Below are 12415 nucleotides of genomic sequence, written 5' to 3' on the forward strand. Positions count from 1 at the left end.
AACTTGAAGGGAGCTGAGACTCTCCTACAACTCCTGTACTCTCCTGTGGGGGAACTGAGAGAGAAAAGGGGAACGAGCATCCTCGGATCCACATGCAAATGACCCCTCACCACGCCTGTGTGCTCAAAGAACTCTCACAATGTCCTCTGACGACCAAGAAGTCTTCCCAAAGTAGACATTTGCTTTCCCAATTTCCCATTGGTTGAGGTAAACCTAAAGCCACTCTGAAGAATCAAATGCAGTATGGTTTTACAAACCCAGTTACCACGTGGTCCTCCTTGGTATGTGGAACATCTTGGAAGTTTCATATAGGATGACAAGCAGCATGCCATTTGCAGTTGACTATATGGCGACTGGGGGCATGGCTATAAAAAAGCTGAGTATTGGGGCTGGGAATGTGGCTCAAGTGGTGGCGCACTCTCCTGGCGTGCGCGGGGCGATGGGTTTGATTCTCAACACCACATAAAAATAAAATAAAGAAATTCTTTCCACCTAAAACTAAAAAATAAGTATTAAAAAAAAAAAAAAAAAGCTGAATGTTTGGGGCCAGGGTTGTGGCTCAGTGGTAGAGTGCTTGCCAAGCATGCGTGAGACACTGGGTTCCATCCTGGCACCACATAAAAATAAATGAAATAAAGCTATGGTGTCCATATACAACTAAAAAAATATTAAAAAGAAAAAAAAATAGTATTTGGCTTATGGGCCATGCAGAAATCAAATAATTGCAGCCCCCTTTCTTTGGCAAAATCAGATTTCCCAAATGTTGCCTTCCCTGAGAATGTAAATGTGAAAACTGGTTGTTATTTCTCAGGTATCAACCTATACCACAGAGATTTCACATGCCAACTGTACAAAAACAAATTTAACCAGTTATAATCCCATCACGCCCGCCCTTAAAGTAAGCTGAGAAGCAAACATAAATTACCATCCACAATGGTTAGCAAAAGCATATCCTTCTAATTAATTAGTGAGTTAATTACTCTTAGGGTAGAACTGCTTGTTTGTTGATGTCATGCTCTGTAAATAGTAGAACTGCAGCGGGGAAAAATTACCAAATTGAAACCTAATTGTGCCCGAAGAACATACCCATTTTGGAATTTAGAAATGACCATTATAGGCCCAAAGGATTCCTCTTTGGCAAGGTACATGTGGTCTTCCACGTCTGTGAACACAGTTGGTTCCATAAAAAAACCTGTTTGGAAAAAAAGAAGAAAAGAATGTCAATTCTAGGTGAGGCCATACTTCAGTTAATAGTTATCTCAATTACATTACAATTTCCCCTCTCTGCCTCTGGAAAACCAAGAGGATGTCACTACTCAGTGTTGGTATTCCTAGGTTCTTGTTTTTTAATGTTTTTATTTGAAAATTTCAAATATATATTAAAAGTAGAGACAATAATACAATGGACAGTAAAATATTCTTTTTTTTTTTTTTTGCTGTTTTTTTTTCCTTTGCTGAAATATCTTAAAGCAAGGATATAATTTTAACTCCCAAGTACTTCGTGGCAAATCAGTAAAAAATAAGGACCTTTTTTTAAAAAATATAACCAAAACACAGCATCACACCTAACAAAATTAATGCTCATTCTTTATTTATAATTTATATTTCACTTTCTCTCATTGTTCAGAAAGTGACTTTTTCCAGTTAATTTAATTAATTTTAAATTTAGTTAAATTAATTTTCCAATCAATTTGTTCAATTTAGGATTCAAATAAGTTCTACATATAGCATTTGCTTGTTAGATTTCTCAAAGGTCTTTTTATCTCAATATTTGGATGCTTTTGCCCTCTCCTTGTGTTTTCAGGCAGTTGACTTGTTGGAGATACTGGGTCGGTTGTTCTGTAGAAGATCTTATATTTTAAACTTGTCATTGCTTCCTTGGAGTGAAATTTGTTTCTCTAGTTCATGTTTTTTTTTTTTTTAATTGTGATAAAATACATGCAACCCAAAATTTACCATCTTAACCATTTTTAAGCACATATTTCAGTGTTATTAAATGCATTCATAGTGTTAGGTAACCTTCATCACCATCTGTCTGAATCCATTAAACAATAACTTCCCACCTCACCCCCCAGCCCTTACAAATTGAAAGTTGGACCTAATGGCACCACTGTGTTCAGGTTTTTAGAACATGTCATAGGTGACCCTGGGCATCACACATTGTATTTCGTGAGAAGATGCATAATATCCAGTTGTCCTTCTTTAAGTGCTCAAGTGGACCAGGGGCTCCAGATGGTGACCCTGGGATCCCTCCATTGTACAGCTGTGTTTTTTCCCACCAACCTTTTCCCTAACAACTTCAGCCTACCCTGACTCATTTCCTGAATCAATGGTGTCATCTATCAGAGAAATGCAAACTGATGATTTTTTTCCTACTCTTTAATTTTTTTTTTTTTTACATGAATTAGCCGGGATGCCATCATTAGGAAAAAAAAAAAAAAGAGTCTCTTTTATCAGCTACTCAGTTACCTAGAAATTCAGTTCATATAGGAAGCATAAGATACATATTCAATTTTTTTCTTGTAATTACTAGTGTTCAGAGTAAGGTATTGGTGTACAATCTATCTGTAACAGTGGAACAGAAGGTTTTGTTATTTGCTCTCTGTGTGTCTGTGTGTGTGGGGGGGGTACTGGAAGCTGAATCCTTGAGTATGGCACTTCTGAGCTATCTCCCCTTCCCTATTATTAATTTTGTTCTGAGACAGGGTGTTGCTAAATTGTCTGCGCTGGCCTTGAACCTGTGGTCTCCTCCTGCCTCAGCCTTCAGAGTTTCCAATCCTGACATGGGCCACTGTGCCCTGTGAAAAGGCAGTTTTTGTGGTTGGTTGTTAGTTCCTTCTTTCAAGAGTCATAACATTGAGCCGTTCTCATACTTCAGTACCAGGTCCTGCTTTAGGCAGAGGATCAAATCCCTCCCAGGCTACGCTGGCTGAGATCAAATCTCAGTGCCAGGAATCCAGACCACTGGTTTCTGATAACAGCTATTCATTACACTTGTTTATAACAAAGGGCCTGTCATTTTCATAACTTTGTATTGTGGGTGTGCACATTTCATCTTATTTTCATAGGAGAAAAATGAGACTCAGGAAAATTGTGTTGTGGAGCTGGGTGCTATAATCCCAGTGGCTCAGGAGGCTGAGGCAAGTTCAAGGCCAGCCTCTCAGCAATTTAGGGAGGTCCTAGGCAACTTAGCAAGACCCTGTCTCAAAATTAAAAATAAAAAGGGCTGGAGATGTGACTCAGTGATAAAGTGTCCCTGGGTTCCATCCCTAATACCAGTTAAGAAAAAAAAGAAGAAGAAAGAATAAAAGAAATAGTGTTGTGAGGATATCCCAGCTAATTGCTCAAGCAGGGTGTAGAAATTAATTCAGACCCATATTACACATGCAAGTGTTTATTTTGCAGTAAGGTGATGCTGAGGTGAAAACTGTCACCATCTACTCCAATTTAAGAATTCAGGCACTGCACCCTGAAGCCCTCTACAGAGGGGACCTTACCTGGCCTTTGGACTTGTCTTCCCCCGTACACCAAGGTGGCCCCCTCCTTCACTCCAGCTTCACAGTATTGCAGCAGCTTTTCTAGGTGGGCCTTATGATTTTGGGGCCCATGATCAGTAGATCTGTCAAGTGGATCGCCAATTTTCATCTTTTTAATTTCTTCCACCTGAATAGCACCCAGGCCACAAAAGACAATGAATTCACTGTTAAGAATGGATATCCTTGACTGGGTTCCAACCATGCGGTGGGTATTGTTTGAAGCTGTCTATAGATGGCTCCAGAGCAAGCAGGCATTTATGATTTCTGTCTTATAGAAGAAGAGCCCAGGGCCTAGACAGGTTAAGTGACTTGCCCAGGTGCACAAACCACTACGTACTATGAGTCGAAAGCCCAAGTTCTCAAACAACTAACAGGATGTAAGATACCTAGGCTTTAAATTATCCAGAAGGTTAGTCCACTAAAATAGCCAACTGATGTTCTGGAATTTTCATAAATACACGCTCTTCATGGCAGAGGAATTTCCGAATGACCACCTTGTTGTTTTTCCCCCTTGCTCAAACATGGCAGACTGTCTTCGTGAAATTCTCATGGTGTAGCCAGAGGAATTGCTAGAATATTCTGAGGAAAACCCATGGCGCAAGCTGCTTGCTTGTTTTGATCTTTTCCTGCATTTTCTGATGCTAAGTCTAATTCTAATAAGAAGAAACCATGGCAGTCACCGTGACCACACAGGGCCATGAGTTTGACTCTAGGTGTGGCAATCCTCTCTCAGGGGCTTGAATGGAGTCCCGGCTCGGGGAGACGCTCTGAGCGGGCAGGCGTCTGCCTTGTTCACCTTGATGTTTCCAGCACCCAGCACAGTGTGTGGTATTAAGTGGTATTAAGCAGGTGCTCAAGAGACACGTGTTGAACGAACACACAAAGCTCGTGTGCAAAACGTGCTTGCTGATGGGCAGAGAGAGCACATCCTTGAACCTTCTGGTCTCAGCATTGAAATTTCATCCAGTTATTGCTGACCCTGAAAGCCTGTGGCCTTTAGTTCTGCACGCTGCATTTTACTGAGACACAAACTAAATTGCAGAGTTCAGGAGGCAGCCCCTGCCCACTGCCCCGCCTGCCACTCTCTGACTTCTTGGAATCTGCTCTCATGCAGAGGATTCCTTTGCTTTGGGAGCAGGATGGGATGCAGGAAATTGGTTCTGGGGAGCAATAAAAAAGCTAGGTGGTGGTTTTGCAAATATAAGTAGTTCATAATTAATATTACCTTCATAATGATACAACATGGCATCATTTAGAGTTTATTTTAGCCACAGAGTTCCCCTTAACAGTCCTACTAATGACTTTTAGTTCCATGTCTGTGGATTCATGACCAGCCTACAGGGGCTATTTGTGGAGTTAGTTATGCTAGTGGAAGAAATGATATCCTGTCATGTTAAGTGCAAAATAGAGTCTTGTAAGGATCTAGTGATGCACCTCTCATGGATAATTCAGGAATTCATAAAAATCCAGGTGTATTTTCTCTGAAGTGTCAAGGATCTGATGGGCCACAAATGCAGGGCAAGGTATAGGTACTGACAGCTCTCAAGTAGATTTAAGGTTTTCACACAGACCTGTAACTTGTGACTATGAAAAATTAGAAACACATATAAAAGCAGAGAGATCATAAAATGAATCCACAAGTACTCCTCACACAGCGTCAGAAACTACCAACTCTGGCCCATTGATTCCCCTCCTCACCTCTCTTTTCCTGGTTTATTTTGAAGCAAATTCTAGATGTCATATATTGTATCTGTAAATATGTCAGTATACTGCTAGACAAAATAAAGGACTGTTGGTCATTTTTTTATTTTATAAAAACATAATGGACTGGGGGCCTGGGGCTGTAGCTCAGTGGTAGAGTGCTTGCCCAGTATATGCAAGGACCTGGGTTTCATCCCCAATAATGAAGGAAAAAAAAAAAAAACCCAAACCTAAAAGCACACAAAGAAAACACGGATTGAATCCAGGACCTCCTGCATTGTAAGCACAGCTCTGCCACTGAGCCACACCCCCAGCCAAGGCTGATTTAAAAAAAAAAAAAATATTGTTATCAACAATATTGTTTGATTCATGAAAAATCCCAGAAGTACTTTCCAAGCAAAAGCAATTTCTGTGTGTGTGTGTGTGTGTGTGACTAGAGATTGAACCCAGGGCTTTGGGCATGCCAGGTAAGTGCTCTACCACTAAGCTACACCCCAGCGCTTTTCAAAAATTTTGAGATGGGGTCTCATCAAGTTGCCCAGGTTGGCCTTGAACTTGGGATTCTCCTGCCTCAGCCTCTGGAGCCATATGCACCACCACACTCAACTCAAACAAAAGCAATTTCTATGCAACTGAAAGCAAATCTGAAGATGCCTTACCACTCTGGTCACAAATTCATCATGGATGGATTCTTCCACAAACAGTCGCCCAGCGGCAATACAGTTCTCTCCTTTGTTGAAGAACACGGCACCCATGCCCTTCAACACAGAAGGCAAAACAGTGACTGCACCGCCAAAAAGTCAACACTGACGTACAATTTTACAGAGAGAACCAGGTGTTACTGGAAGACAGCAGGCAACACACAGAGTCACTGAGACTCCCGGAAGTCTCAGTGGTGAGAACTGCTGGGAGATGTTTAGTCTTGACTTAGCTGTTTTTGGTCCATGAGCACTTTCCAAAATGTTTATAACAGTAAGTCTATACCACTAAGAACAAATTGTATACCGCAAGAAAAATCTCGATTATTCTGTATACATTTAAATATAATACTTGTATAATAAGTTTTGCTTTTAAAATCTGTATATTGGTCATATAAATCACAGCTTTAGAAAGCCTTCCTTACCATGCCCCCCATGGAAAAGAAGATCCATTTTTCAAGAAGTTTGCAAAATATTTTAAATGAAGGCGCTCAAAAAACTAGTGCTTAAGAAGATTCATTGTGTGTGTGTGTGTGTGTGTGTGTGTGTGTGTGTGTGTTGCTAGGGATCAAACCCAGGGTCTTGTGCGTGCTAGGCAAGCACTCTCCCACTGAGCCCTAATTCGCAGGGTTTTGTTGCATCTTTTTTTTTCTAAATTTAGGGGATAATTCACCTCTTGGAACCTCCCTAAACTGGGTAAAATAAAAAATAATATATATATATATATGAAATAGCCTAGTATTTCCCGTACTCACAAGTTCTTACGTGGTGGGAACCAGAACTCTATGTAAAGGCAGACATTCCTATGCTGTAGAGGCTAATGGTGGCCAATAGCAAACTATTTGTGAATATCTGATGATAGGAAAAAGGAAGGAATGGCCCTCTCTAACCATTATACGTGATTTTCTCACATGTAGTCATTTCACCCTCAGCACTCTTTGGTTGTTCCTGTTAATTCATGTTATATGAACAAGAGCATGAGAAACCTAGTGAATTGATACTTTAAAAAAAAATTAACAGTATGGTATAGGAAAAAGTCCTCCTCCCTTTTTCTACTCCTCAGTCTTTTGCAGAAATCTAGACGTCCAGGGGAGTCCTGACCCTGATGTTGACCTGTGTATCCCTAGCCACTGCCTGCCAGTGAAACCTCAAGAAGGGCCACCTCAAATGCACGCAGGAGTTGGGTCTCCTTTACTGCCAGACCCACGCTTTCTCCTATGGGCCCTTGCACAATGAAGCTTGGCTGTGAGTGTGCATTAAGATCACAGAGAGGGGGATGTGAAAGGCTTCTCAGTGCACAGGCTGGGAGACAGCACAGAACAGGAAACCCTGACTTCCCCCAGAATTTCCAGGAGGCTCAGCACAACCGTGCCAGTGGTAGCTCTCTGCAGGCCTGTATCTCAGAAGTGAAGAATGAGGACTAGCCCAACTTTTTTTTTTTTTGCACTGGGGTTTGAACTCAGGGGCACGCGGCCACCGAGTCACACCCCAGCCCTATTTGGTATTTTATTTAGAGACAGGGTCTCACTGAGTTGTTTAGCTGCTCTCTTTTTGCTGAGGCTGGCTTTGAACTTGTGATCTTCCTGTCTCAGCCTCCTGAGATGCTGGGATTATAGGCGTGCACCACTATGCCCAGTCCCAACTCTTTTTTTTAACCTTCAAGTTATACTTAAAGTAAGTTTTTATACTTTGATATAGCTTAAGACTCGGTGATATTGCAAAAATAGTAGGAAGCTCTATGTACCCCCACCCAGCTTCCTCCCTAGTAATACCTTATAAAGCCACATTGCTAAAACCAGGAGAGTGACACCACCAATTACTTTTTTTTTTTTTTTTTTAAGAGGCAGGGTCTGGTTATGTTGCCCAGGCTGTCCCTGAACTCCTGGGCTCAAGATCTTCCTGCCTCAGCCTCCGGGACTATAGACGTGCCACTGTGTCTGGCTGCCAATGATTTTTTAATAGAGGACCCTTTACTGTGTCTTGATTTGTAAAACAAATAAAAGTAGTGACCTCGGAAGGGGCGAGGTGTTAGGGGAAAGGAGGGAGAAGCCAGGAGCAACATCAGAACGTCTTTGGAACTTTTTCGACGTGACTACTGTGACTTAGGTTCCATTTTTGAAAACATTTTAATGGGAGAAATTATATGAATACTGCTTTTTAAAACTGTTAAGTGCTCTTAGTATGAAAAAGATGGAACCTGTTTGTTTATAACTAGATAAAACTAAGTCTCATTTAAGACCTCCAATAAAGAAGCAGGGGAATGTGTTTCAGAAGCGGGCTGTTCACCCGCCTTTGAACCACTCTCACCATTCGCACGGCCTTGTCAAGTTCACAGTCATTGAAGATTATAAGTGGGGACTTGCCACCGAGCTCAAGGGACACTTTCTTCAGGTTGCTTACGGCACAGCTAGAGGAAGATAGATGGGAAATGAGCATTTTGTCAGTGTCCCCCCTATACCTCCACCGTGGCTTTATTTATTTATTTGGTATTTAGGATTGAACTCAGGGACGCTTGACCACTGAGCCACACACCCCAGCCCTATTTTGTATTTTATTTAGAGACAGGGCCTCACGGAGTTGCTTAGCGTCAAATTTTTGCTGAGGCTGGCTTTGAACTCACGATCCTCCTGCCTCAGCCTCCCGCTGCCTTTGCTTTTCTAATCATAGGCTACTTACAGTTGGCCTGGAAAGCATAGCTGAAGCTCAGAAACAGTAAGAAACCCATCCAAAGACAAAATGTGGGTGCAGAGCATTGGCTGGCGGGGAAGCTGGGTGCTGGGCACATGGGCGTCAGTCATTGTATGTTTCCATGTGTTTGGCATAGCATTAGGAATTTTTCATGATAAAAAGTCTTAAATTTTTTGTGTGGTCAAATGATCAGAGATCCTTGCAGGTAAATTCCCATTCTCTAGGAATTTGGGTTATATAAACACTTGCCAAGAAAATCCAATCTTTAACTAGACTAGTGGAACACTGGGGCAGGGAGTATCAATTTTAGAAGCCGTCTGTTTCATTCCTGTCTTATATAAGTGTTCTTATTTAAGACATGCAGACAGAAATGTAGACAGATTGGGGAAAAAAATCCATTCTATAGCTCCATGACCTTTGTTTTTACCATTTCCGTGTATTTATTTCTGATCTGTGTCCTATCGGAGCTGTTACGTTTTTTAAAATGGTTACAGTCACTGGATAGATACAATTTTATATCCTGTTTTTCTCCCTAATTATCTGTGTGTGTGTGTGTGTGGCAGGGGTGCTGGGGATTAAACCCAGGGCCTTATGCATGTGAGGCACCCTATTATCTCTTTTAGTGGTGGTGTTTTTTTGCGGTGCTGGGGATTGAACTCTGGGCCTCATGCTAAGCAAGCACTCTATCTTGGAGTTCCATCCCCAGCCCTTTCTATTTTTGAGTTTGAGACAGGGTCTTACTGAGTTTCCCAGACTGGCCTTGAACTTGAGATCCTGCTACCTCAGCCTCCCCAGAAGCTGGGATTACAGGCTGCACCATGGTCCCTGGCTCCTGATTACCATTTTAACAATAATTTTTGATGTTATTAAAATTCTCCATAACCGTGACTACTGTATTCTATTACGTTATCACACTTTACTGCCTTATTTTGAACATTTTTACATCATTAGCAGTTTTAAAAAAACCAATATTACTATATTTTGAGAATCTATGTCATATAGAATATATAAATCTATCACAAACATCTTTTCAGTTTCTTACTTATGCTCCTCAAACAATCTGGACCACAGTGTTAGTGCAGAAACTTTTTGTGCTGAGTTGTTGAAAGTTACCAACAGGGTAGATTTCAACATAGCTCTGGCTTTATTTGCTGTGGACTTCAAAGCTTTGGAAAGTCTTTTATTCAAATATTTCAGTGTGCAGCAGTGATAAGTAGATTTCTCTTCTACATCTGATGTGTTTTTCTAACCCCAGAAGTGCTCTGTGTAAACAAAAACAGAACCCTGGATTAACGTGTCTCTAGCGTTGACACAGTGAAGTCTATACCTCTTCATGATCTGTTTGCCAATAGAGGTGGAGCCAGTGAACCCAAGTTTGCGGATATCAGGGTGCTCAGAAAGACGTTGTCCTGCTACCCCACCTGTAGAATTAGGAGATAAAACAGTCGTTAAAACATTACTCAGGTCTTGCATGAGAGAGGTTTCAATTCATGGAATTAGAATTTCTAAGCTTTTATTACATGATAGTTTTATATTTTCTGTATTAATTACTAACAGACAAAAATCTAAAGTAATATCCTCTAAGCGACTGTCAACCCCCACCCAGAAAAAACTGGTGGGTAATCCTTGCTTGTTATCCTCCAAAGTAGTTACTGAAAAATCAGAATGGATTTTACTGAGTTTCCCAGACTGACCTTGAACTCGAGATCCTCCCACTCAGCCTCCCCAGTAGCTGGGATTACAGGCTGCACTATGGTGCCTGGCTCCTGACTGTCATTTTAACAATGATTTTTGATGTTATTAAAATTCTCCATAACCATGACTACTGAATTCTATTATGTTAACGCACTTTACTGCCTTATTTTGAACATTTACATTATTAGCAGTTTTCAAAAAACCTGACCACCTCGGGGTCAGTTTGATGATGTTGTACACCGCCCCCCACTACCTTCCTCTGCTCACTGGACACTGCATTTCTACTTTAAGATTCCAGCACATGGTGAGGTACATTTACACTTGGCAAACTGTATTTAGTTTTAATACAACTCAGGGTTAAGACTCCAGTGGGAAAACAGCCACTGTGCTACCCCATGCCACGCCCCGGTCATAGCCAAGTGGGTCCCTGCGGGCTTACCTGAGCCTGGGATGATGTTGATGACCCCCCTGGGAAAGCCTGCCTTCACCGAGAGCTCTGCAAACTTCAGGGCGGTCAAGGGCGTGACCTGAAGGCAGACAGCAGTTAGCTTCTCACTCTCTTCCTCTCCTTTGCACCTGTACCTGGTTTTCCCCTTGATGGTTGTGAGAGAGCTCATTTCATTTTACATTGCTCTATTATTTTTTTATATTTTGATGTAATTTCAGACTTACAGCAAAGTTACCAAAGTAATAGTGCAAAGAATTCCATATTCTTCACCCTCATCCCTCAAATGTTAACCTGTTTCTACATTTGCTTTACCCTCTTTATATATACATATATTTCCTCCCCACACTGCTTTAGAGGCAAGATGTATAGTATGCACTGTTTGCCTCTCAAAGTTTCTTTACACATTTACTAAAAGCAAGAAATTCTTTTACATACTCACAGTACAATTTTCAAAATTGGGGGATCACAACTGATAGAACACCTAACTCACAGATCTTTTAGATTTAGCCAGTTGTTTCAACAATGACTTTTATTGCAAAAGAAAACCCAAGAGCATGGGTTGTTTCTGTTTACCTTTTTGTTTTGTTTTGTTTTGCATTTAGTTATGCACGTTGTCTCAGTTCATCTGGGAGAGTTTGAGTTTTCCTTTATATTTCATTGAACTAATATTTTTGAAGAACACAGGCCAGTTATTTCATGCACTGTCCCCTTGGCCTGAATTTCTCACAATTAGGTTCAAGTTATGCACTGGAGTGGTACTGCCCATTCTCTCTACGTGTACTAGTAGTCCTTCCACTATGAGTCCCTACCCTTCTACGTTAGTCTCCTGAGTAGGTGGGATTATAGGCATGTGCCACTGCACCTGGCTGAGAGGAGGCTGTATAAAGTAAGTCTACCTCAAGTGCTTGGTCCCTTCTGCATGTGGCCAGTTCCCTTTCCACTTCTCCACCAATTTGTGATGCAGCCATCAGTGTGTGTGTGTGTGTGTGTGTGTGTGTCCCTCTCCAGGATGCTGGATGCTGGCATTATGTTCTTTGGACTCTTCACCTACCAGAATCATGAACCAAATAAAACGCTATACTTTATAAGTTACCCAATCCCAGGTATTTTGTTATAGCAACACATCAAGGATTAAACAAATGTGTAAAATACACAAATATATATAATATATATATATATATATATATACACACACACACACATATACACATACACATGTGTATATTTGTGTATTTTATAAATACATATATAAATATACACAAATACATATATGCATATATATGTATTTTGTTTAAAAAATCTGTGTTTTTATGTACAGAAACTATCTCTGGAATACATAAGAAACAAATAAATAGCCATTGATAACATTTGATTGCCACTAAGGAGGGAAACTGGTTCACTGGGGAAGAGTGATAGGAGGGAGAATTCATTATTTACTTCTGTAACTTAGGAATTTTGAAAAGTTTAAACATGTATCTAATTTTTTAGTGAAAAAAAATTTAAATCAGTAAAACAAGATGGCTGTGTTTGAATTACCATGTAGCTATGCCAAATGAGATTATATTTTTTTAAGTTCTAGAAGAAGAAATTAGTTGATAAGTAACTAATTGTAAACTCTTCCAGAACAGACTCCAAGTTTTCTCCCTGAC

The 12415-nt window shown here is 40.7% G+C and overlaps 1 protein-coding gene across 1 annotated transcript in view; it reads right to left on the reverse strand.

Annotated features, from left to right (window-relative positions):
* Positions 1-12415, reverse strand: part of Aldh1l2 (aldehyde dehydrogenase 1 family member L2) — a 53515-nt gene that overhangs the window by 5076 nt on the left and 36024 nt on the right. The window contains exons 16-21 of the mRNA XM_077109274.1: positions 10758-10845; positions 9951-10044; positions 8243-8342; positions 5897-5995; positions 3498-3663; positions 1087-1192 (exon numbers count right to left, since the gene is read on the reverse strand). Of these exons, the coding sequence (XP_076965389.1) occupies positions 1087-1192; positions 3498-3663; positions 5897-5995; positions 8243-8342; positions 9951-10044; positions 10758-10845 (653 nt within the window). The remainder of the gene's footprint in view (positions 1-1086; positions 1193-3497; positions 3664-5896; positions 5996-8242; positions 8343-9950; positions 10045-10757; positions 10846-12415) is intronic.

The sequence above is a fragment of the Callospermophilus lateralis genome, chromosome 4 (assembly GCF_048772815.1).
Source record: "Callospermophilus lateralis isolate mCalLat2 chromosome 4, mCalLat2.hap1, whole genome shotgun sequence".
Taxonomy (NCBI): domain Eukaryota; kingdom Metazoa; phylum Chordata; class Mammalia; order Rodentia; family Sciuridae; genus Callospermophilus; species Callospermophilus lateralis.